Below are 26,980 nucleotides of genomic sequence, written 5' to 3' on the forward strand. Positions count from 1 at the left end.
GAAGGAAAGCTTTCAATGAAATTACGGTTTAAAAATTTGAGTCAAGCGGTATTACATCCTGCCCTGACTTACTCAATCTTTACCAGTCTAGCGAAGCCGTACTCATGCAACTACAGTCTTCATCTAGCACGACTTTGATTATGTTAACAGTGAGTCTGACTGTAGAGGGCTGAGGATGGAGTGTTTTAGTGCTCAGTGTTGCAGAGGTGCAGAGTGGCAACGCTGGAGATCTGAGAATGGAGGGTCTAACGTGGCAGACCTCTACACTGTCATTTAATACCCAGTCACCCCGCTCATTAGAAATCTGAGATGGATGTATTGGTGTGTGTGAATATTTCTGCATCAGAATCGACTTGTGTAAGAACTGGCCTCATCCTACCTGCTTACACATGCAAGCCTTCATTAGTCTTTATAAAGAAAGGAGTAAAAAGAGCAATGGGGAGCTTCACTGTGATTGCATCTTCCATTAATCCTCTGTTCCCCAAGTCCTCTTTTCTCATATCGATCTCCTAAGGGGAAAAAGAAAAGTGTTCTTGTAGCAAAAGGAACATAACTACAGCAGTAAACTGAGCATGTTGACAGAAGTCTGCACAGTCTCACCTTTACAAGGGTTTCTGCATTCATTTCAGTTTATCTGACTAGTTTTGTAAAACTAAGCAGTGTTTTTATTATTATTATTATTCAGAAATTATGTTAAAAAATGTTGCTTTGACTAGAGCAAAAGAGTAACAATTAGCCTTAAAAGATCTCTAGAACTACAATTGTTATTGTTATTTAAAATCACTGATCCCAGCACCGTATTGCACAAGGAGTTGTATTAGGTTGATGTTATTACACATGCAGTTAGCTGTGTTATTACACAATGGCATGCTATTACATTTGCAGTTCAGTATTTGTTACATTTTGAGTTTTTGGAGTTATAATATATGCACCTATCACAGCACTGCAAACAGTGGCATATCTGGGTGAGGTGTTTCTTTAACAGAAGACCATCTCAGTGCCCTACATAGAGAGACAGGCAGAAAGGAAGCGAGAGAAAACATTCAAAGCAATAAATCCTTGCACTCAATACTGAAATCAATTAACATCATCATATCCAGTCTGGTCAAGTGATTTTTGAACCACCCTATAGGTACCTTTGTCGTCAAAGCTGCATTTTATAATATTAGTTAAACTGAATTTGAATAAGACAATGTTTTTTTTTTTTTTAATCTGGGTCAAAGTCAACCTCATCTTGCCTATCACATCACATTACAACAACCAACTGTGTCACCAGTGTCTGGTTGCCTGTTTATACGACACAAGCCAAACTCTTCTTAAAGTGCACATTTCAAACCTTGCTGGAGAAACGTGAAAGGGGAAGGAGGGAAGCGGGACAGAGAGAATAATAGTCCAGGCAGTCGAGGAGTTAATCGTTGGCGCATTATCAGAGAAGGAGGAACGGATTGGTGTAAAAAAAGAGGGGGCACCGAAAGGGATTGGTCCCGGTAGCGGAGGAGTTAACGCCTGGCGCATTGTCAGAGAAGCTGGGCGGCTCCCTGGACCGCAGCCGGAGCCCGACCGGCTGGAAGCTGCAGACGCTGTCACTGCATCTCTCTCTCTGCTACACAATTCTCTCGGTCTATCGCTGTATCAATCGAACACATCAATCTACGAGCCTGTTCGCCCCTCCCTCTCTCCGCCCGACCGGCGCGCACAAACACACACACACACACACCCGGCTTCTCGTTCTCTGGCTCCGAGGCAGGAGCTTCATAAAGTCGGAGCAGCAGCAACGGTACGTACAGATAAATAGGAATAACAGTGCTAATACTATGAATAAGGATAAACAAAGTGCAAAACATAGGCCTTTTTTCATTATAGCTGTCTTTCATTTAATATTACATTGAGTTGTGATTTATCATAGCTGTTATCTTTGAGCTGTCATATTTTGCTGGGGTGAGGAGAGGACGTATCGCGTTGGGCTAGTTCTAGCAGAATAGCGGATGAGGATGCTGGTCGGTCAATGCGTTTATATTATTATACAGTAATATGAACGCCCAGATGAGCCGAATAGCAACCGTTCTGTTTTATTGTGATACATTTGTGTTTTCTTTATTTAATAAAGTACTTGTCATTTTCCGTTGGTTTGTGTTGTGCGTATTTTAATATAAAATGCTACTATACGTGACAAGTCTATAAATCAAATGAATGGCTGGCTGAATTAAGTCATTAATGAATCGATCAGCACGCTAGTTAAATCTAGACCGATTATGACAAAAGGTAGAGGCTATGTTCCAGAGGTGGAGTGTAGCCGCTCTCTCGAAAGCTTGGTTTTAGGACAGAGCAAGATTGTTTGAGGTGTACGAGACAGTGTGCGTCTGCAAAGAGACAGACTGACAGACAGACAGAGCCAGACAGATCACTTTAAGAGGGTCTCAGGTATGTTCGTGCGTTTTCTACCAAAATATCAAACTTGTTGTATATTTATCATCATTTAATTCTTTCTTTTTCTTTCTTTGATTACTGAAATCAGCTTGCCCATGTATGCGTTGTAGGGATACAAAAGAAAACGCGTGTCCTACATTTACGTATTTATTGTAGCTCATGCACAAGTCATAATTATACATACTCCCGTGCACATCAATTAATTATATATGCATGGATCTATGTATGTATTATACAAATTATTCGTTAAAACGGGGCTGCTTTGTCGTTCACATTTTAGCATAAACATAAAGGGGGGATGGAGGGGAGGGGAGGGGGAGGGTGCTAGGGTGTACAGTAACTTTCCGGTTGCGAAAGACTTTAAAAAATAACTGTCAAATCTGCTCTGTTAATTATATGCTGTCACAGTGTGTGTGTTATTTGCATACAAAATAAATCACAAATAAATGACAACTGGTGGCTGAGGCGTGAGGCGAGCTTTGTTGTAATGCATTGATATGATCCAGCCATGCGAGAATAGGGTGAACAGATCTATACAGTGATATGCATTAGAAATCGCATATAGATTCAGTGTTGGCAAACAGAAAGATACCTGTAGGAAATGACCTGCAGATTGAATGACAGATTGAGCTGGGTTGTCAAGAGGTCCAAGAATATCACAAATCAAAGCAGGGCAACGTTATCATTATTTAATCTGGTTCAATGGACGACCTTAACATGTATGAATTTTAGAATATGTATTTCATTAATATGTATTATGTATGGTTGTAGTCCATGGCTCCCGTAAAAAATGTTATATTGATATCAAATCAGGGATTATTATTATTATTATTATTATTATTATTATTATTATTATTATTATTATTATTATTATTATTATTATTATTATTGCTATCAGCCAGTAGTTTCCGTATTGTGGGTGTGTGTCACGCTTAGCTTGCCCCAGAGTGAGTCAGACTCAGACTCCCAGCAGAAACAGGAAGAGAGTCATCATCCTCCCAGTCTGGAAAATCCATCTCTCCTCATTTCAGAGCCAGGCAGCCAGGCAGCCTGACCGGGGACATTACTGATATTAGTAATGCTGGGATGTTGCTTTTGATCTAGTTTTTGAAGTGATTTAAATTAAAAAAAACGATTTCTATTGTTCAATTAGTAATAATAGTAGTATTTTGTGGATTTTGTGATAATAATAGTGTAATTAAGGATAAAAGACGAACAGAGAGCCGACAGGGAGAGTGGTCCTGCAGAAACAGCTGCAGTATTTTTCTATTCTGCAGCTCTGTTTTCCAGGAATGTTTCTGCTTCATCATCATTGCTTTGTGTTGCAGGCTGGGCTGGGCAGAGTGGGCTGGGCTGGGGGTTCTTTGATTTCTCACTGTAGAGATATACAGCACTGTGCTGTTTTGATGGGGAGTAAGCCCTCCTGCTCACTCGCATGCGCTCTCTCTCTGTCTCTCTCTCTCTCATTCGTTATTGCTGCAGTGTCCCCAGTGAGGTGATGCTGCTGCTGCCTAGCGATGCTGAGCCAGGCCCAGGTAGCAATAGCAAGGCCTTGAGGAATCATGAGCTTCATTATCGTCTCATTATCATTAATTAAAGGAGCCCAATCCCTTTTAGAAGTAACTTTACAAAATTATTTTGCCTCATATTTTCTCTCCTAGGTTGATCACAGCTATAACGGATTTTGCTAAATATTCAGAAGGAATCCTGCTAAAATCAAAGCTAAATGACCCTGAAAAGGAGGTGTGTGATAAGACACAACACTTAGGTAGACTGATATCATTTCAGGGCTGTGCTGCAAGGACATCACAGGGACAAATTGCCTCTCTGATATTTAACAGATATCTAGGAACCAATACAAATAGTAAGTCTTTCAAATGAAGTGTTGCTGAAGAGTAAGTCAAATTGAAATTGCCATGTATTTCTCCACCTCTGGTTAGTTAGTTCGTCTCTGCCACAGCCCGCTCAAGTAGATGGGACAAGGTGACTGACAGACACTGAATCAATTATGGCTTTATATAGAACAGTTCTTTCATATCTGGAGCAGATATACACAGGAGCAGATGCTGGTTTCATTTTATTTAACAAAGTTTCCATTTTATATCGTAACACAAGAGCCGTACAGCAGGTACCACATATTTAATCAATTGATGCAAATATTTTCGTTGTTGTGTACACAGAACGCTTACCTATTATATGTTGTATTTGTTTAGTTATGATAAAGACAATGAACACCCTGGTGGAGTGTTTTTTTTTTTCTTCACTGCTACGTGATGTGATGTTTTTCCTTTGGATCAGTGCAGTGGATCATGCAAGTCTAGTAATGATGACAACGCCAGACAAGGTCTTTGCATTCCAGTTTAAATCTCCAAAAGCGTTTCTTTAAATGAAGAGAAGTCATTCTGTAGTGCCCAAGCCAATGACAAACCTCTGCCCCAGACAGAGCAAAGATCTACACAGAAACGAAGGCCCTGGAGCCCACCAAAATGTTAATCCTGGAATCCTGGTCTCTTCCCATTAATCTGTTTTAGTTTTCAATGCAAGTTTTCCAAGCGGTTCATTATTCACACGTTATGACTAATCTGGGGTGTGAGACCCTCTTTGCTTCATGACCTCAGAGCCCCCCCCACCCCCCCAGTGTGCTATTATGTCTTTCTAATGAATGCCTCGTCAGTCCTTATAGCTTCATTTACAAGCTGGGGTTCTGGTAAGTGAATTGTGAAAGCTGCAATGGTTCACTGTCTGTCGGTGGGGAGCCCGAGGGGGAAAGTTGAATATATTTTATTACCAGAGAGGGGAGGAGAATGGCAATATCCAAAGGGAAACCTTTTAGGAGGACATATGAGAAGGGAAACTCAATTACAACCCTGGAGAGGGAGAGGTTTGTATTATTATTATTATTATTATTATTATTATTATTATTATTATTATTATTATTAATAATAATAATAATAATAATAATAATAATAATAATAATAATAATAATAATAATAATAACTCAAAATAACTGTGGATATTGCCCTTTTCTGTTTCCTATTCTGATATTCATTTATTACTTAGTACAATGTCAGATGTAAAATGCCCAAGCCAGTGGTTTTCAATGAAGATATAAAAGATGTATACTGTATAGCCAGGTTTGACTCATTCTCCATCGGTGCAATATATGTACGACCCTGACTAATTAGTAGGTTATGTGAAGGTGTTTTTCTACAGGGAGATATGGATGTGTTTGAGCAGATTTAAGGAGAACAAAATGAGGGGCGACCTCTGCTTCAGTACGTGATGCTAGTGAATTATTCATTGATTCATCCTCCAAAAAGACAAAACTAGACCTAATTGATGATGAATGTGCTTGGAAATCATATTGGATGCTTTGAATTTTGTGATGTGGTTGATAGATTCCTACCCACTCCCCCACCCCCACCTCCAGACCACCGGCTAATGAAGTCCTCTGGGTTTCTTCTTGCTTTAACAAAACTGCTTGTTAAAAAAAAAAAAAAAAAACCAAACCAACTGCAATGTTCTGTTTTCCTAAATGAGTCCACCGATCAGGCAGTGATATAAGCTGCAGGCTGATTGTACTGAGGTATTAAATAAAGACATGGAACTGGCCATTCAAATTGCAAGATTATCACTTTATACTAGCCCCCCCCCCATCACTAACTCTTAGACAAGTTAGTGATGTTCAGAAAAGGATACCAATTATTTAAAGCTGACCACGTTCAGAGAAAGGGTGTGCTCCACATGTTTGGTCAGCAGCAATATAATTAAATCTATCCTCCCATAGTCCTTGTGTTCATTTAAATGTATGTTTAGGATTTATGTTGCAAAATGCTACACTCCGTAATAGACTTGTGTGCATTGCATCAGTCTCTGCAGGTCATCACCAGTTTAGTATTATTGAGAAAGACAAGCATGGTTGCGTTGGATTACAGTCTTAATTGGATGACTTGAAAAGTGGAGAGGGAGGATACACAGAAATGAGCTCAGCATGAAAACAGTCAGTGATGGACTGAGGGCAGCATTTGAAGTGTCCCTATGGAAGTGTCTGGGCAGTGCATTTATTCATTAGAAACCTTCTGCTGGTCCAGATCAGCAGGAGAAATCTCTGCAGAGTTACTGCAGTTCTTCTCCTGCCAGTTTAATACAGTTTTTACAGAGAATTTGGTTTAGGTTAGACTACCAGGAGAAATCCTCTATATTTAATATGCTGGCTTTCATATTTCCAGTACTGATTTCTATCAATACCGATCCCTATATTGTATGAAATGTGATGCTTTCAAATCCCCAGTATTGAGTTCTTCATAGTGGATTGAATTGTTTGGCTCTCAGGTCCCTAGGACTGAGTTCTCTATATTATTATTATTATTATTATTATTATTTATTTCTTAGCAGACGCCCTTATCCAGGGCGACTTACAATCGCAAGCAAATACAAATACATTCAAGTGTTACAATACAAGTCATACAATAAGAGCAAGAAATACAATAATTTTTTTTTTTTTCAAGTGTGACAAACCACAATTCAATAATACAGCAGATAATAGTGAAAGTTACATCAGGATATGATTAAATAGTGATAGTTACATCAGGATATGATTAAGTACAAAATACTACAGGTTAAACACTTGGCAGATTACAATATTCTGAAGTACAGGATTAAATGCAGTAAAATAGGGGGCAGATAAGAGCAAAATAAAGCATATTTAAATGAAGGGTGATAGTGTCCCAGGATACAAACAGAAGAGTTCTACAGGTGCTGTTTGAAGAGGTGAGTCTTAAGGAGGCGCCGGAATGTGGTCAGGGACTGGGCAGTCCTGACATCTGTAGGAAGGTCGTTCCACCACTGCGGAGCAAGGGTGGAGAAGGAGCGGGCTCGGGAATATTGTATGTGCTGGTTCTCATATACCATGTATACCCCTAGTTCTTTAAGTTAAACCTGCCAGTTCTCCGGTCAAATACTCCAGCTCCTTGGTCTGTGCTTACACTGGTTAAATATGTGTTTTTAATACTGTTATACAAGCCTAGCAATTGAAGTGGTTCAGTAATTAGGTTTTGGAGTTTGTGGAATTGAAATGGCTTTTCCATATATGGCAGTGTGCGCTTCACAAGCGCGGCCTGGTTCAGTTAAGAAAGCAGTGTGACTGTTTACATTGTGAAGGAGGGTGCTGGGGGTGGAGGCACAATTCAAATCACAGTGTCACTGGCTGCTGGACCTGCTGCTTATGGTAGAGTGAGGAGAGGGGGCAGCAGACAGATGTGTTGAATTGCAGAGACGAGGAAGGGAGGGAGGGAGCGGTCTTTATTAAACGGTGTGGTTTTGTTGTTGTTAAAGTGAAATTGTTATCATTAGAAAAAGGGCTTCCTCAATAATCATTTAGAAAAATTGCCAGCCTTACAGAAGTAACTGTACTCCTAACAAAATCTCTTCCCATTCCTATCATATTGCAATTCTTTCAAGTTATCTTTGAAGTTCACATATAGCTATTTAGTTTATTATTTGTAAAGTTCGACTTATTAGATATAGAATTTAGAATTTGATTATATAATGTAAAACCCTAACGATTATAATGGATCACCTCTCTCTCTGTTTAAACCCTCCAGGCATGGATATGCTAAGTCATATTGTCTTTTTTGTCAGCAGTGAAGAAATATATAAAAGCGACTAATACATGGCAGTGAAAGGATTTCTCCTAAGGGCAGCATTGATCATAACACTGGCGTACAGTCTTTTGGTTCAAGATATGATAGAAGTTAACATGTCTTTGGCTGAAGGCTATACATTATGTTTACCCTGATGTCTCTCTCTCTCTATGTCTTTCTCTATCTCTCTCACACTTACCTTCTTACACATGTCTCCTTCCTGATTATATATTTCATTGCAATTCGAAACGCCTGATTCCCTAAGATTGCAGTACATCTTATTTTGCTAAATTAAAACTCAAAATGGACTTGTAAATACACGTGTCCTCTCCCAATGCTTTCAACTAAAGACTGCTTATTCGAAGTAAGTATGAATACTGTCACTTTTAAAGTGCTAATGGCTTTCACCATGAATACATACACTGTGTATTACCATTGATGTTTAATTCTTTCAGCACATTAGCGCAATGTTTTTAACATGAGATTGTAAAAGCAGTAAGACGTTGTGCATTATGCTGTCTGAATTATACAAAATAGTTTGAAGTCCTGAAGCACCTTGGATCCCAGGTGTGCGATTATGCCAATTTAATATATTGTATTAAAGTATCTATAGAAGGGGTTCAGTAATTCACTTTTCTTTACCATCTGCCTGCTCTTCTCTTTTGCCTCCTCTCAGTTCAGTTCAATAGGGCTTTATTGTTCCAGGTATTGTTCCTCCCTCACCCCTCTCTTTTGATTCTCTCTTATTCTCCTCCATCCCTTCCCCTTTATTCACTCACCCTTAGCATTGAAACCTGACTGGGCAGCTGAACTTACAGTATATAAGACCGAGAGAAGTCAGCGGTTAGTTAGTTGGTTGAAGCAAAGATTTGAAAGTTCAATGTCCCCCAAAAAACTGGGCAACCAGAACAAGATACAGGAAGGAATTACATTGGGTTCCTAACCTTTTTATTAGGTTCAGCCCCTTCCTAATACGGCATTAATATCCAGCACTGCTGATGCTGGCACTTTGCCTTGAAGTTCTTGAAATATTTGTGAATATCTTATAAAAATTGTGCCAAGACCTACTGGGTTTAAAACTGAACAATAAAATAAATTCCTCCTCTGTGATTTAAAGGGGAGGAAAGCAGGACCTTGAGATATTCGACCCTGACCACTGGAACTCTCGCAGACCTTCTAAAAGGCTCCCGGAAACCCTGACTGAACGCTCTGATCTCATTGTTAGTGTACTGTGAGTAGACAATGCCCCAGTCTCTGAATGGTGCCAGAGCTGGAGGAGGGAGGGAAGGCATTGAGTTTTTTTCCAGTAAACAGTAACATCGCTACTGTTGCCCACTCAGCTGGCTAGCGCTATGACACTGTCACTCACTGTCACTCTCTGTCTCTCTCTCTGGCAGCAGCAGCTTGCCAGCAGCATGCCAGCAATGCAGCCCTCCCTCTCTCAGACACCCCACTCGTACAAACATCCCTGACAGGAATGCAGAGAAGCACGTCTTTGAGCACACAGTCACGGGTTGGCCATTGTTTTTTTGGGGGCGGTTGCTGTGCCAACCAAAACAGCAGGTGCATTCGTCAAACACTGCGCCAGACTGCCACACAAAATGTCTCTCCCCGCCTCCCAGTTTGATGTCTGGTTTTTAACTGTAAAACGGAATACTGGCCGATCCTGGCATCTATCACAAACACACTATGGAAAAAGAATATGCCTGGTTAGTGTGGGGGAGAGTCAGCTTTTAAACAGGAGCCCCTGGGGTTTTAAACGGGGTAGATGCTAGAGTTTGGTCAGTGGTACTACTACCTTTCCATTAGAGTACTGAAGTACTCGTTGTAAAGAAATTGGCAGAATGCTCTGACCACAACCAGGGAACACTGAGAAAACGTGGTTCTTTTTTTTTTTTTTTTTTTTTTAATGAATTTAGTCGTCGCCAATTTTTTACCCCGGTTTTCTCCCCAATTTAGTTTGCCCAATTATTATCTGTATCCTCGGCTCACCGCTCGCAACCCCCCCGCCGACTCGGGAAACAGAGGCTGGAACACACGTCCTCCGAAACGTGCTCCTGCCAAGCCGTCATTTTTCGCACTGCAGATCCACAGCAATGCCACCAGACCTATAGTGCCGGAGGACAACACAGATCTGGCGGCTCCACTGCAGAACCACAGGCGCCCTATCGGCCACAGGGGTCGCTGATGCGCGGTGAGCCGTGGATTCCCCTGCCGACCTAAGCCCTCCCTACCCGGGCAGCGCTCAGCCAATTGTGAGCCGCCCCCTAGGAACTCCCGGTCACGGTCGGCTGTGACATAGCCTGGATTCGAACCTGTGATCTCCAGGCTATAAGGCACATCCTGCACTCTGCGCGGAGCGCCTTTGCTGGATGCACCACTCGGGAGCCCCCTGGAAACGTGGTTCTGAATATCACTCACTCCCCTTGCACCACTAGCTGCATGAGTGGGATGATTGACAGAGAGGTGGCTGTCATGCCAGCTTAACTGTAAATCAGTATCCAGTTCAACCTGTCGTTAGACAAGCATTTGAGTGCTCAGATTTTGTTGTGATCAGGTGCTTCAATAAATGGGCTTTTATTTTTTACTGAATAGTTGTATAGTATAATAAATATTTCCTAATGATGTGAATAGATCTCAATATCAGCAAGGACGTTGTTTAACAGCTTGTTTCATGAGGCACTGGGTTCACGGTTTGGGTGGGTGAGAATACTTGCAGTAATATAATTTGGGGAGTGTTTCAGGGACCCACTGAGAGAAACAGGATGGGAACCCCTGGTCTTGGGGGAGTCCTAGACAGGTCTGTGTTTTAATGGGTGTTGGTTAGATTCCTGGTGTGTGCGTAGGAGAGAAATACACTTTGGTGAAGGCAGTTTGCCAGTCTTGCTGAATATAGCATGGTAGTTACTGCCCGCTCATCTCATCCTAAGCCAGAACAGTATTTAAATACAATGCGTAAATTCAAATTAGAAGTTCATCTGGCCTGTTGTCCCTGTCACTTACAGTATGGTGAGCACAGTGGGTGACACTGTCTTTCAGTGAAAGTGCTCTTACTGTCTTAAACAGTAAGAGAAAGGGAGGCTCCATCCATTGAAGAAGACATCCTCGCCTGCTCTCTATCTGGACTAGTCACTCGACACAAGGACAGACACACAGCTGCCTTCAGGAGGAAACCAACACTCTCCCCCTTGTAGAAGCTGTGCTATCTCATCATTTCATTTGTATTTATTTTATCTATGTTTGTCAAAGAATACATTCTCAAACTTTGCATGTACAGGATGCTACAAGCATGCCCTGTTTCAAACCTGACCTGAATCTGTTAGTCGCTTTTCAAACCACTGTTTCATTGCGATGCACAGTATCTTGCGGGACTGTAATGTGTGTGCTGTGCATGAAATGTCAATGTAACAATGAATTCAATGCTGTTTCCAGTTTGAGATGACTACAGTGTACTTACTTTACAATGATGGGAGGTCATTTCAACTTAACAATGTAAGAGCTTATTCGTATTTCAAATGAAGTCATAACTCTTGGTTGTGTTTATTTTCATTCCTGAGGTGAAACAGTACAATTACCCTGCTGAATGTCTTCAGTAACTGCTGCTTTACTAGAATTACTGGAGGCCTAATGCTAGAAATCTCTGGGTTTCTGTTCTTTTTTTCGCGTTTCGTTAGTTTAACTACCTGTCTGTACTTCACTGGAACTCTCAACTCTCCCTCAGTCTCTACCCCTCTTACTATACTTCTTAACCACGCTGAAATCAGATGCAGAAAGTGGAGTGCAGGCAGACAAAAGCAGCCAATCGCAGAGCATTGCCAGGCATGGTCAGAGGCAGGCCGAGTGTTGACAGGGCCTTCCCTGGTGAGAGTCTGTGGCACAGTTGCAATTAGAACTGAGGCTTTAATAGGATTAACTATGGAACCTCCCAGTGCTGGCCAGATCACATGACTTGGATTAGGGGAGGAAACTGGGACAGCTTCCTCAAAAAGGGTGCTGTGGGAGAGGAGGAAAGAAAGAAAGAAAGAAAGAAGTACATTAACTCAATAAGAGGAATTAATTAACTTGTAATGTTCCCTGTATTTCAAAGTTGACTGAAGCACTATACACTAGTATATAATAAGTACACTGTCCATCGCAGACTACTATATAACTTGTCGTAAACAGAAGGCAAAATGCAGTCTCTTGTTTGCAGTGTTTTCCAGGGGGATGGTATGTACAGAAACAGCAGATCAACCTGAATTAATTACATAGAACTACAAACTGTGACTCTTTGTTTAGGGGGGTAATTTGCATTCCAGTAACATTTGTGATAGTGTTTTACAGGCAGAGCTCACCACTGTGTGAAGGCGACTGGGAGAGGGGGACTGGGAGAGGGGGACTGGGTGAATGGGGACAGGGTGAGGGTACTGGGGTGATTTCTCTGGGCTGGGATTGAATCAGATAGAAAGAGAAAGAACAGGACCCTGGGAGGTGTGTCCTCGGCTCACTATAATTAGGTCCTGCTCCATTCAGGCAGTAAGAGGCTTATGGCATGAGTCAGCTGTGCCCACCCTGAAAAAAGCCATACAACGTTTCCAGCGAGGCAGCGAAGAGAGAGGCAAATCCACATCCACAGGTTGTGGTGAATTAGACATATAAATTCAGTGGGGATGAATTGAATCTGCCATGTACGTTAATGGCTCTGTGGTGTTTTGGTAGGTGGGAGCAGTCAGGATGTTGCTTGCGTGAGAGCGAGTGGAATAGATCTGTGTGTGTGTGTGTGCGGTACACGCGTGACTGCGCAGGCCTGTTTCATCTTTACAAATACTCTATGGTTGCACAGAGCTGGGAATTGCAAATCCGTGAATCTTTGAAGCACACATTTGTGTGTATCATCTTGAAAGTGTGCAAAATCGAATCAATGTAGTGGGTCCAGTGACTGGGTTCCTCATAGTGGATGAGATGCAGAACTCCAAAATGCTGCTGTTTTCTTCTTAAACATTTTTGCTATGTTATGTCTTCTTGCTTGCTAAAAGTAGCAGGAAGGTTCACAGCAATTAAAGGTGAGCACATTTTATTTATATAATGTGCTAAATTACAGGGTGTTTTATAAGATACTAAAATCACAAGAGAACTGCCCTTGTTTTTCAAATTGAATTGTGGCAAGAGCAATTTCCACTGTAGTTGTAACTGTGCCTGTGCTTAAATAACTTGCACAAGGCACTTTGGAGAAGCAGGTTTTTTTTTTTTTTGCCTTTGAATGTTGATGTTTTTTCAGATGTTCCTACTTTTGTTGCTAAAAATATAGAAGCCATTATGACAGGTACTCTATGGAAATAAGTTATCCTTGACAAGATGACTAGAACGGGTATACTGTGTTCGTGTGATGTGTTACAGCTCTGTAGTCAGTAGCATCAATGTGATCTGCTTTGTTCTCAGCTGAATTGGCTGAATGTTTCTGCAGCGTAGAATATCTTTGAAATCCCAACGGATGCTGTTTTTATGGCGTGCATATGTTTGTGCAACGTGGACTGGCTGTTATAATTCCCATTCTTGTAGCTGATCATGCCTCTTAATGAAGCTTCTCTTTCTGGACTCTCAGTGTGAAGGTGGCTCTGGCTGCAGGTGGATAGGGGTTAGACTAGCGCACCGATACTCTGCCCTGGTCTAAAAATTATTTTCAGTCCTTTAGATTTCCAGTTGAGCTTGTTTCAAGTGCAAAGTCTGGTTTGCCCTTCTATCCATTTTAACAGCCTGGATAGGACCGAGACACATGGTAGTTTGGGAGCACCCTCCTCCCCTCATGAATTCTAAACCCTGGTGCTTTTTCTAGCAGTGTTTATTTCAGGCCTTTGTGTGGACAGACAAGGGACAACCCAAACCTAGCTTAACCCCCAGAGCAACTTGAGAGCAATAGTGAGCGTGTGACTTTCAAATACATTTAATAGCCCACATCTCTCAACACCAGAGCATCTCAAGCAGCCCCATTTCATGTCTGGACTTTACTTCCTGACCTGTATAAAATAAGCCCTGAGTTAAACCCTGCCATGCTCTAAAGGGAACTCCATTAGCAGTAAACTCTGTATTGTACAATTCATCCTCTTTCTCTGTTTTGCTTGTTGCCTCCCAGCTCCCAGTAAGATACAGAGAACAAATTCCATTCCCTGTAGAATATGTTGCTCTGATTTTGCAGTTAAACACAGCCAAATAGCATAGCAGGCTAAATATAGCATGTCTGAGTGAAGACAAGGGTTATGTTGATTTGTCAGTTCCTGTTCTGTGCAAAGCTGTGCATTTTCCAGGCATCAGGAAAGGTTTTTTTTTTTTTCTTGAACAGAAATGCTGCAATGCGTCGCAGATCGCAAAGACCGTGTCAGTGTAACGCTGCTGCCGGCAACAGCCAGCCTACCATTACCATAGCAACAGCCAATACAGAGGCAGGGTTTGCTGTCTGGGGAGAGATGGGATGTTGGTAGGGTACCAATGTGCATGCATGCTGTGTTTGGTGTGATCAACTAATTACATTTTCCATGGGTGTCAGGCAGATGACCTTTTTTTAAACACATACAAAAAATAACTACAATTTGGAGTCAACAGCTTTGAGAATCTAGTCCAGTGTCTACAGTTCTTCTTTTCAGAGTTTTTTGCTTTCTTAAGAAACGTGCAAACTCCAGGGTGAGGACAAACTCCTTGTATGCATTGCTGCATTTTTCTTTCCCCTCATATGCCTTTTTCATGACAGCTAGTTTGAAGTCAATTAAAAAGAGGATTTATCTTCTAAGATTAAACAAACTGAGCCCATTTGATTTTGCTCGTGGGAGGAGTGTTCAGTCATCCCCATATCCAGGAGCAGCTGCTGTGAGATCCCACAGCCACCATTCCACATCCCTGTTCTTTCACAGCAGTTAGAATGGCTCTTCAAGAGCTTCCACAATCAGCAGCCCTGTCAAAAGAAACACAGTATTCCACTCAAAGAAATCTAGAAAGGAAACAAGGTTAACATTCAACGTTTTCTTCAACCACAGACCAGAAGACTTCACAACTGAAACATGGCCAACATTGCTTTTCATATTTTCAACATTGGATCAATGAAACTTGCGGGACCCATTTTATTCTTTCACAGGAAAAGTTGATAGGCAGGAAGATTTCAAAATAGTTTTTTTCTGAATAGCAATAAGACAAATTGACAAGCCTTGGTTGGACTGACAGATTGTTGGTGCGAGGGAGTAATGGGCTACTTATAAAGAGGACACCGTCTGATTAAACGAATGGAATGGAATAAAAATGCATGTTACTAATTAGAAAGTTCCATGATCCAATGTAACCACATGTACAATGCACAGCACTCAGCATAATTCAGTTGGATATGCCTTTCTGTTCATATGCCTTCACTTGGTAAAGAAAAGCAGATTATATTACTTATTGTCATGAATGACAGAATTCATTACTTAATGAGATCTGAAAACAGTATGATTATTTAAATGCAAAAGCAGCCTAAGGTTGTTTGCCTTCCTTGTGTTTTGTGTATTTGGACTGCATGTACATGTTATGTAGAACTCCCCTAGTTGACCCTTTCTAAAAGGAATCCTGTGCAAAAGATTTATTCCGTATACTGTTACAAAGCACCATAGTTTGGAGTCATACACCAGAAACACTATGCAATCTGAGAAGAGTAAACAGGTTGTTGTTGTGTTTAAATGAAGATCTTGTGCCCTGAATGATAATTGAATGATTGTTTCATTTGTCCTTATGCTTTACTCTCTGTCTCCTGCAGGACAAAGGACTCTTCACCACAGAAGTGATGTCCTAGAAACCGTCGTCTTAGTCAATCCTTCAGAGAACACAATTGTCTCAGAGGTACATCTCCGGTTTTCCTACATCCAAACTTGGGCCGAACAACCACCCTAAGCAGAATTGACAAATGTTTGCAATATGGAATGTCATACTTGCCAGTGATATTGTTTTTCACGAAGTCCTCTGAGCTCATTAAAACCAGTTTCTAGTAGATGTTCATGTCCTCTGCAAGGGGTTATGAAGGCATAATATATACTAGCTTTAGATAAGTCGTTAGAGAAAACGTAACTTTTTCTGAAACTTTCTGCGTGTGTAATCTCAACCTCATGTTCTCTGTGCTCTTGCTCCAGATCCACTCTCTGATTACCAACCCTGCTGGACACAAACTCCTGATTCTGAGCGGGCAAAGTTCAGACCAGGGAGGCGATCTTATCTTACAAAGTGGGGCATTCACCTTCCAGAACTTTTCAGAGGTCTTTGCCGATCCTGAGGTGAGGACTTAACTCTAGCTTGTTCTATGTAATGTATAATGCAAACGTATGCGTTCTGTCCATCCATCTGAGGCTTATTTCAGTATTTGAAAAAAACTGAGCTTGAGGTAACCACTATTTGGCAAATACAAATTAGCAGTGCCCACATCCTTTTAAGACTTACATGTTTCTGGTTTGTATGTTTTTTGCCTGTGTTTTATACCTCAATTTGGAATATGTAGTTATTTAAAGACAACATTGTAGATAATAAGTTGCTGATGCTTCCTAGAATGTATTCTTATCTCTTCATGTGTTGTATTTCAAACTCACTCCAATGGCCTAGCTGATATCAGACCATGTGGATATCTGTCACGTTCTTTAACAGTGTCATGTTCTGTGATACTCTGCAGGTGAGTGAGCTCCTCACCACAGCTGACCCTGATCACCGGGCCTCTCTGACGTTGTCCTGTCAGGGGGAAGGGGACTGGAGCTCCCTGGGGCAGCAGCACCAACACTTACGGGAGTTCCTGGACCTCAGGCTGAACCCTGATCCTGTGCTGCCCGAGATGGAGGGCGTCTCGGAATTCACAGAGTACGTCTCTGAAACCGTAGACGTGCCTTCCCCCTTCGACATGCTGGAGCCCCCCACTTCAGGGGGCTTCCTGAAGCTCTCAAAGCCTTGCTGCTACATCTTCCCTGGAGGGAGAGGGGACTCTGCTCTGTTTGCAGTCAACGGCTTCAACATCCTAGTGGACGGAGGCTCAGACCGGAGGTCATGCTTCTGGAAGCTGGTCCGTCACCTGGACCGGATCGACTCCATCCTACTGACGCACATCGGAGCGGACAACCTTCCCGGGATCAACGGGCTCCTCCAGAGAAAGATTGCAGAGCAAGATGAGGAGCAGTCTCAGGGATCAACTACCTACAGCGACTGGATGAAGAACCTGATCTCTCCCGAGCTGGGAGTGGTGTTCTTCAATGTTCCTGAGAAGCTGCGGATGCCTGAATCCACCCTTAAAGTAAAGAGGAGCATCGAGGAGGCTTCCCTTACTTTGCAGTATCTTAGCAAGCTGGGAATCAAGCCTGAGCCTCTGTACAGAGTGGTCAGCAACACCATTGATCCCATCACACTCTTCCACAAGATGGGGGTTGGCAGGCTGGACATGTATGTCCTTAACCCAGTGAAGGATAGCAAAGAGATGCAGTTCCTCATGCAAAAGTGGGCAGGCAATAGTAAGGCCAAGACTGGGATCATGTTACCCAATGGAAAGGAAGGAGAGATCTCTGTTCCATACCTGACGTCTGTCACAGCCCTAGTGGTCTGGCTCCCTGCCAGCCCCACAGAAAAGATTGTCCGGGTGTTATTTCCTGGGAATGCCCCACAGAACAAAATCCTAGAAGGACTGGAGAAGTTAAAGCACTTGGACTTTTTAAGGTACCCAGTGGCAACCCAGAAGGACATTTCTTCTGGTGTGCCACCTCCTTTGTTGAAACAGACCAAAATGAAGCAAAGGACAGACAGTAAGGAGAGTCTAAAGTCATCACCAAAACCACAACCGGCAGCTAAGGCAGCTAAAAAGGAAGCAGAGGCACAGGAGGAGATACCAGTGGAAATAAAAAGCGAGCCATTGAAGGAGAACAAACTTGAGAAAAAAGAAGAGAAGAAAGTGAAGGAAGTGAAGGAAGCCAAGCCAGCAAAAGCTAAAACAGAGGCTGCAGAGACAGCCAAACAGGAAAAGAAAAAACTCTTGAAAGAGAAGTCAATCAAAAAGCACACCAAGGTGTTCAAGATGGACGAGAAGAAAGACAAAGAAAAGAAAGAGATCAAGAGGGAGAAGCGGGAAGTGAAGAAGGAGGAAGCTGCCAAAAAAGAAGAGAAAAAAGAATCGAAGCTGAAGGAAGACAAAAAGAAAGAAGCCACCAAGCCAGAGTTGAAGAAGATCACCAAACCAGACTTGAAGTCATTCACTCCTGAAGTTAGGAAGACCCTTCACAAGGCCAAAATGCCTGGGAAACCTAAGACAGACAAAACCAAATCCAAGACAGCCAAGGAAGCTGGACAACAGCCTGCAGCCCCTGTGGCATCAGAACCAGAAGCTTTGGTGGCACCACCTGAAGCACAAGAGTCTATTCCCCCACCCCTGGCTGTGGAGGACAGATCCATTGTATCATCTCCAGAAGACCTAACAAAGGATTTCGAGGAGCTGAAACAAGAAGAGGTGGCAAACCCAGAACTGGAAGCAGAACCACTGCAGGAATCCCTTGTGGTAACTGGGCCTCCCGCAGAGGACACAATTATCCCCAGCCCTTACCAGGAGGAAGAAGCAGAGGAAAGGATAATTTCCCAGACTCTGATGGACACTAAGCACCAACCACTGGAGTCTCCCGATGAAGGAATAACCACTACAGATGCAGAGGCTGAATCCCCGCATGAGGAGAGGCAGGTATCCCAGGCCAAAGAGGCAGAAGAGCCAATAACTGGGGAAAAATTTGAGGATGAAGGAGCAGAAATGGAAGAGGAAGAGGAGGCAGAGGAGGAGGATAGAGAGAAGCAAGAGAAGAAAGAGTTGGATGAAGGGGATGAGGACATGGGAATGGGAGAAGAGGAGGAAGAAGGGAAATGGAAAGAAAGGATGGAGGAAGAGAAATGGGAAAAAGAGAGGGTGGACAAAAAGCATGAAGAGGAGGAGATGGAAAAGTGTGAAAAATACATTGAGAAGATTGAAAAGCAAGGGAAGGAAGAAACAAAGGGACTTGAACAGGCAGAAGATGAGGAAGAGGAAGAGGTGGTGGAAAAAGCTGAGCTGGAGGAAGCAGAAGTTGTTGATGTCACTGGTGAGGAAGTACAAGTAAAAGCTGAAGAGGGGGGACTGGTTAAAAAGGATGAAGAAACCAAAAAAATTGAAGAGAAATTCCTTGGCATAGTAGGAGATGACCCATACTTATCTAACATGGCAGCAGCAACAGCTGCTATCACGGCAGCTGTACAGGGTGCCACAGCTGCTGAAAATATATCCTACATCCAAGACGAAACAATCCCTGGTTATTCTGAAACAGAGCAGACTATTTCTGATGAAGAAATTCACGAGGAAACAGAGGACAGGATACCACATCTCCGCTACGAGGTTGGCGCCTGTGACATCTCTGTGCCTGATGTGACAGGCTCTTTTGACGCCATCCATGGCATAAGGGGGATGAAGGCAGAAGCCATGTCTGACGCCTCTGATTTGGCAGCCAAGGGCTACATAGGCGTTCAGGACCCAACGTTAGCCATCTACTCGACCAACATCATTGCCGCCCCATTGGCAGAAGAGGAACATATTTCCTCAGCCACTTCCATCACTGAATGTGATAAGCTGTCCTCCTTTGCCACCTCTGTGGCTGAAGATCAGTCAGTAGCGTCTGTGACTGCGCCACGAACGGAGGAGACTGGGAAGAGCTCTTTGCTTCTTGACACTGTCAACAGCATTCCATCTTCCACCTATACTGAGGCCACCCAGGGAAGGGACTACCTACCTTCAGCCGGGACCATCTCCCCTACCTCCTCCCTAGAGGAGGACAAGTACTTTAAGTCTCCTCCATCTGAAGAGTTCCAGCCCATAGTGGCAGATGGAGACACAGTGGGGAGGGTGATGCTGGCTCCTGAAGAGGAGGACGAAGAGGAGGAAGATGAAGAATATGAAGATCAAACTCCCAATGTTGAAATGCCACTTGGAAAAATTCAAGAAGGCTACCGTTCTCCGCAGATGTCCCAGGAAAGGGAAAGGGATTTGGAAAAGCCCCTCCATTCATCTGTGGCACAGCCCACTGCAGCAGAAGTTCAGCCAGTCGTGGATGAAGTCCAGACTGCTTCTCCTCTCTCAGAAGATGACTTCTCTCAAAAAACTGACATTAAGCCCTCATCTCCCCCTTTCTCTCACCATGAAGAGTTTAGTTCTTTGGTAGAAAGTGAAGACAGATGTCTCAGTCCAGATGACAGCACTGTCAAAATGGCCTCCCCTACACAGTCTGGTCCAAACAGTGCAGGACACACTCCTTTTCACCAATCTCCCACTGAGGAGAAAACAGTAACCGTTGCAGGGCAACAACAGAAAGAAGAAGGAGTTCTCCAGCAGACAACCACAGAGTTAGTCTCTGCTAAAGAAGAGAAGGAGGAGAAGAGAGAAGAAAAGGAAGAGAAACCAGAGCTGGGTTTGCCAGTTGCAATGCCAGACACTGACAAACCTGTGAATCTGCTTGAACAGGAGGCCAGCACAACCAAGCCAAGTCCTCCTAGTCCTTTACCTAAAGACCTACCCATCTCTCCAGAGCCAATGAAAGAGGTTGAAGAAGCCGATTTGAAGGAGCTGGCTTTTGCCAAGAGTGAAGTCAGTGAGGCTGGCATAAGCAAGACAAGCTCCACAATCCCTTGTCTCCAGAGCCTACCCATGTCTACAGAGCCCCAAAAAGAGATAGAAGAAGCCAGCATGATGGATTTGTCTCCTGCCAAGCCAAGCCCCCCGTGCACATTACCTGAAGACCTACCTATCTCGCCAGAGCCTGTGGTCTTGGAGAAAGAGCTAGTGAAGCCTGTTTGTTCAAAAGAAATGTCACCGACAGCAGTAAAAGAGGTGTTGCCAATAGAAGGAAAGGAGGGCTTTCTCAAGGACATGACCAATGAAAAGGTTTGTTTATCAAGAGAAGAGGAAGGAGAGGAGGAGGAAGAGAGAGAGGGGAAGGAGAGTACAACATCTAAATATATGGATGAAAAAGAGAGTGGGTTCATGCAGGAGGAGTATACTTGTGAAACTAAATCACTTGAGGAAGAGAAGATGGTGGAGCTTCATGCTTCCATAGCTGCAAAGACATTGCAAGAGAAAGAGAATGAAAAGGAAAAAGTTGCAGAGAAGGACTTTGAATCTTCCTTCCTTCAACCTGAACAGTTGAAGTTGGAAGAAAAGCAGACAGCCTCCTACTTGGAACAGGAAGCATATCCCAAGGTTCTTTACTCTGATGAAGAAGAAGATGAAGAAGAGGATGAGGAGGAAGAGGATGCAATATGTATGGGCGGAGCAGGGTCCAGGCCATTGTCTCTTGAGCCAAGCAAAATTGACCTTTCCTCTCATGAGATCTCCTCCATCCCCACATCCCACAAGGCAGAGAGTAGTGTGCTTTTGGCCACCTCCAGCTATGGAGCAGATTTTTCTTTCACTGAACTCCAAACACCACCTTTATCTGGACCAAAAGACCAGGTAACTAATCTGTTAGGCAGTGAAATTTCTCCTGAACCCATGGGAAAAACTGATACTGCCAAGCCGGTGGAAATTGTAACAGCTCCTCCTTGTGCTGGCAGCCCTCCAAGCACATCCACCAGCCCCCTTTCATCCAGCCTCGAAAAACCATTTTCTGAGCCAACAACTGTTGGCAAAGAGGACAAGAGCAGTAGCAGTGAGGGCCCTTCTCCAGTGGAGACAACAATGCCTCCCCTCATTCCTGGCAAAGCTGAAGAAGTTGACTTATCACCTGAGGATCCCTTTGGGAAGACACACACATATTTACAAGAAGAAGAGAAAATAGAGGTGAAAAAATATGAAAAGGAGGCAAAACGAGAAAAGGAGGGTGAGCGGGAGGCAGTATCACCAGGACTGCCCCCTTCCTCCACCTTCTTCCTTTTGGAGAGAGATGAAGTAGCAAAGATCTGCCAAGACAAAAAAGATTATATTGAAACTGTGGGTATGCAGTCTCCCAAAGAACAAGAAAAGGAAGAAATATCCAAGTATTCTCCAGAAGAAAAAACTACAGCTAAAGAGGACAAAGAAGAAAAAGAGCAAGAACATTTCATTGTGGAACGAGATGGTGCGAAGATTGGTGATGACAAGGTGGCTGCAATGGAGGTGCCTGCTGAGGGCCCAGGCTCCCCCAGGGAGGAATTGGAAGATGCTTTCTCCAAGCAGGAGGAAGAAGTGTCATTCAGCCGGGTGGATTACCACCCTGATGCTTATGCAGGACCTCAGAGGAGTGTACATTTTGGTCTTTATGACATGGAGAGTGAAGAGAGGGAGAAAGGACAGGAGGAGGAGAATGAGAGAGAAGAAAGAGAGCTGACTCCTTACCCAGATGACAAGAGTTTTACTTACACAGAAATCTATGACAACAAGCAAATGCCTGTCATGGAGCCTTTTTCATTCATCCCAACTCATCAACAGCAGCAACACACTGATTACTTGGAGAAAGAGCAGGCATGGGAACAAGAGAAACTCACCGAGCCAGAGAAAAAAGGCACCGCTTCCCCATCTCTTCCGGTCTCATCTGAGGTCAAGGAGGAGCCTGGAATGTCCGCCAAGGAAGAGGAATCACATCTGGACACGGCAGGTGAAAAAGAGCAATCTTCACCAACATGGACTGAGACAAAACTGGTTGCTAAAGTTACCACCACTACAATAGGCTTTGATGATTCTCCAGAGAAACAGGCCACAGAGAAAGAGAAGGAGAAGGAAGAAGAAAAAGAGACAGCTAAACAAGAGAAAGAGAAACTGCTATCCCCAAAGGCTGACAAACCTGAGCAACCCCAGTCCCCTTCTTGTCATTTGTCTCCAGAAGAAAAGGATCTCTTTTCGCACAGTGCCCAGCCAGAGGATAAAGACAGCCAGGCTAGCACTGCATCTTACACTGAACCCAGCTTGCAGAACCTGGATGACAACATCCTGGCATCCAGCGCTGAATATTCTACCAAAAGCAGTGCTGCTGCTGGCAAAGCAATGATGAGCTATTATGAGGAGGGAGCCCTAGAAAGGGGAGATACAAGGATGCTGATGGAAGACGAAGATGAAGCAGAGGAGGAGGATGAAGAAGAGGTGGAGGAAGGAGAGGAAGAGGAGAGTGCCAGTGACTCTGATCTAGAAAAGGGTGCCAAGGAGAAATCTGAGAAGGAATCAAAAGGTGACTCCTGTTCTTATGAGTGTTTCTCAGAGCAAGACACGCATTCCAAAATCCCAGAGAAGAAAGAGGAAGAAAAGAAAAAGGAAGGCTTGCCTTTGGAGCCCGAATACAGCTTGGGAACTCAGGGAAAGCCATCCACTTCTCCGTCTCCCATTTTTGAGCCCTTCAGCAGTGGAAGCCAGAAGTCAGAGGCAGATGAATTCCTACAAAAGACTGAAAGCAGCCCTAGTAGCACAAGCAGCACGTCTACCCTGTACACAGGCAGTTACACAGAGATCGGAAAAACAGATGCAAAAGGGTTTTCTTCTGGGTTTGAGTATTCCTACTGTGGAGAGGATAAGGATTCCTTCCTGACAGAGCAATCTGAAGGAAAAGAACAAAAAGACAAGAGTCCTGACAGTGACCATCATGAATGCACTCAGCTCCCAAAGTCCAGTGAAGAGATATACTTCCACAGTGAGAAAGATCTTGAATTTGAGAGACAGAAAACTCCTGACCTGTTGAGTAAAAAAGGGGGAGATCTCTTTTCCTCTTCTGGCTTTGATTACACGACCACATCTGCCACTTCATATTCCTCTTCCTCCTCTTTTAGTTATTCATCCTCAACTTCTACCTCCCTCTCTGCTTACCAGCAATTTGGCAAGGAAATTGATACCCCTGCCACCAGCTTCACCACACCCAAACCGGATTTGGACAATGCTCACTTTGAATACTCCTCTTTCAAGGAGGAGAAATCGCCAATTACAGGAGCCCCTTTCTCTAGTGGAGTAGGAAGCATGGTTAAAGATGAGTATCTGGAGGTTTCTGAGAAGTTAACTACGGCCACCACAAAAGCTGAATCATCATCAGGCCTCACCCGATTCTCCCCACTGAGTCCCTTTGAAGAGGTGAAGCCCTTCCCTCCAGTCTGTGCTGCATCAACTGAAGACAAGAAGGACCAGGGAAGCTTGCCAGATGTCACGGCACAGGAGGAGCAGCAACAGGAAAGCTTCCACAAGTCTGAATGGGCTGATGAGCCAGTGTTGGGTTTAAGTTCTACAATATCTGAACCTTACTCCCTCTTGTCTCACTCTGTTGAAAAGGATTCCGTAGCACGAAGCCTGTTTGATGTCTCTCCTTTGCTCCCAGCTGATTCCACAGCCAAATGCTCTTTCGAGGAGTCTCAAGGGGCAGAAGAGTCGTATTTGTGCGAGATGGAGGACAACACCTTGCCTTGCCGCCTTGAATGCCAAAGATCACCCCCAGCCACCCCAACAGAGCAGAAAGCTGGAGAAGAGACCCATTCTGAGAAACAGGCCACAGTGGTCCCAACAACCTCCTTCACGTCCTGCACAACCAGCTCCCTCCCTGATGTCCTGACATCATTCCCCTCCCCATCACAGCCAGCAGTGCAGGCAGCTTCAGCCACATCAAACGGGCCCACGGAGGTAAGCATGAGCCCTCCAGGGGCACCATATGGAACTACAGAAATGCCCTGCAGTGGAGCAGCAACAACGGCGTCAACTGAGACAGAGAAGAAGGAACAGGAAAAGGATTTGGAGGAGGAGGACAAGGAAGATGAAAAGAAAAAGGAGAAGAGCAGCACCTTGGAATGGGAGCCACAGCAACAGCAGAAGGGAATGTCTCCTGCTGTTTCCCCTCCACATTCACGTGAGGAGGAAGAAGAAGATGAAGAAAAGGAGCCTGAACGCCCTGTCCGTCCTCTTTCCCTGGCCTCTTCTGACCAAACCTTCCACTCATCCTACTACGCCGAAACATCAAGCAGAGCAGGAGAGGACTCTAAGCAGCCTCCTCAGGACTTGTGCCTGGGAGCCACCTCCTCCTTCTCTCCTTCCACGACTGCCGGCTATTCCTCTTGTGAGTACAAACACCGCAAAGGGGAGATTTCCCCATCCTTTATCAACCCCAGCCCGCACCGGCTCTCCAGTGAGGAGGAAGAAGAGGAGTATGAAGGCAGCGACCAATCACAAGATGGCGATGACAACCAACAGCAGACGTCGTCAGTCAAAAGGCGGTCCCACCAACAGCAACCCCACCCCAGTCACCCTGGGGACAACAGTGGGGGCCAATCACATCACCTCCAAGGTGCCATGGCTGCTGGCTTGGGGGCAGCCGGCGAGGAGACTCCACCCACCTCTGTCAGCGAATCTCTGCCCTCACAGTCTGACTCTGATGTGCCCCCTGAAACAGAGGAGTGTCCTTCAATCACTGCAGACGGCAATATGGATTCTGATGAAGACGCAGAGTTTCTTCCAGTGGACAAATCGGCAGCTGTAGCAGGGGGCGGCAATCACCACACTTCCTCTTCTAGATCTGAAAGAAGCCATGACCCCCCTCCCTTCCCCCTGATGGACCCTTTCCCGCATCCCCCACACCCGGACGTCTGTATGGTGGACCCGGAAGTGCTGTCCAATGACCAGAACCTGGCGGCCCGGACCGACAAGATGCTCAAGAAGGACATGAAGGCCAACAAAGGCATGAGGAAGCCCCTCGGCAAGCCCAAATCAGCCTCCCCAGGCCGCAAGGGACCTCCCGGGGGAAAGAAGTCACCCACTCCTGCCAAGCAGCCCCAACCTGCCAAAGACTCCACCGAGAAGTCTCCCAAGACCTCCTCCATCCGGAAGAAAGAAGGCGATAAGACATCCAAACCGACACGCGCGTCCGACGTGCAGGGATCCCGTGGAGAGGACAGGGACGAGGTCTCCAGATCAAGCCAGGGACACAACCCCGGGAGGGGCCTGGTCAATGGAGTCAAAAGCAACACAGGTACAACTTACTGATCTAATTAAAGAACTAAAATGAATAGCTTTTAGAATTAAATGGTGGATACTTCATGCTGGAGCAAAATATTCTAATCCCTTTCATGGTGTTTATTCCTTTATTTCAGGCATTGGTCTCACTTTAATTCAATACATTCCGTCCTTAATCTTTCACAATCTGATTTATTTTTCTAGTGGTTTCAGTGGATGCCTGAATCCAGAATCATTTATTTGCTGTTTCTGTTATTTGCTCTATTTTGTCTTGATGCTTTGAAACATGGCTATGCTACTCTGAAAATCAATATATGGTATAAAATGAAATATGAAAACCTGTAGCCTATGAATTATATTAGCAGGCTGCAGGGTGATATAAATCAAAACCAGCTATCGGAGACGCATAGGCGTCAGAATTCAAGTGGTAAACACACCTATGAGCATAGCGTTCAGATGTTCTCAGAGATCATTCAAAAGCTGAAATACACTGGTGACTTTAATAAACATAACAAATATCCATAATGTAGTAATAAATGATGGTTAGGTATACATATCTTGAGATAGTGAACTGATAAAGAAATTATAATGTGCAAATTCAGAGGATATAAAATATTCCTTTCATTAGTGTTGACATAAGAACACAGTGAGTTTTCTAAGTGCTGCACTTGGCACCTGCTGATGTGTGGAAGTTGGCAGCAGTGTGCTCTAGGAAGCTGGCCTCCTGGATTGAATTGACATACCGCTGCCAGTGTCACACCATGTCCTGGGAACACTCAATGCGACTCCACAGCCGGCGTGTTTGTGTTTGTGTGTACAGCTGCCTCTATTCAATCAGTGAGGACTACTGGGGAACGAGAATGGGTAAAGATGAAAAAAGGTAATAATCACTATGAACCGTGAAGTGTTAGAACTCTCTCGGTGGCAAACCATTACATGTTTATTAAATAGTCTGGTTTTCAGAGGTTTATACTTTGAGAAGGGGAGATGTGAAACGTAG

The 26,980-nt window shown here is 44.0% G+C and overlaps 1 protein-coding gene across 1 annotated transcript in view; it reads left to right on the forward strand.

The window, feature by feature from the left end:
- Nucleotides 1-26,980, forward strand: part of LOC117429680 (microtubule-associated protein 1A-like) — a 51,489-nt gene that overhangs the window by 19,028 nt on the left and 5,481 nt on the right. The window contains exons 3-5 of the mRNA XM_058998940.1: nt 15,823-15,905; nt 16,193-16,333; nt 16,723-25,996. Of these exons, the coding sequence (XP_058854923.1) occupies nt 15,823-15,905; nt 16,193-16,333; nt 16,723-25,996 (9,498 nt within the window). The remainder of the gene's footprint in view (nt 1-15,822; nt 15,906-16,192; nt 16,334-16,722; nt 25,997-26,980) is intronic.

This window comes from Acipenser ruthenus, chromosome 24, assembly GCF_902713425.1.
Source record: "Acipenser ruthenus chromosome 24, fAciRut3.2 maternal haplotype, whole genome shotgun sequence".
NCBI lineage: Eukaryota > Metazoa > Chordata > Actinopteri > Acipenseriformes > Acipenseridae > Acipenser > Acipenser ruthenus.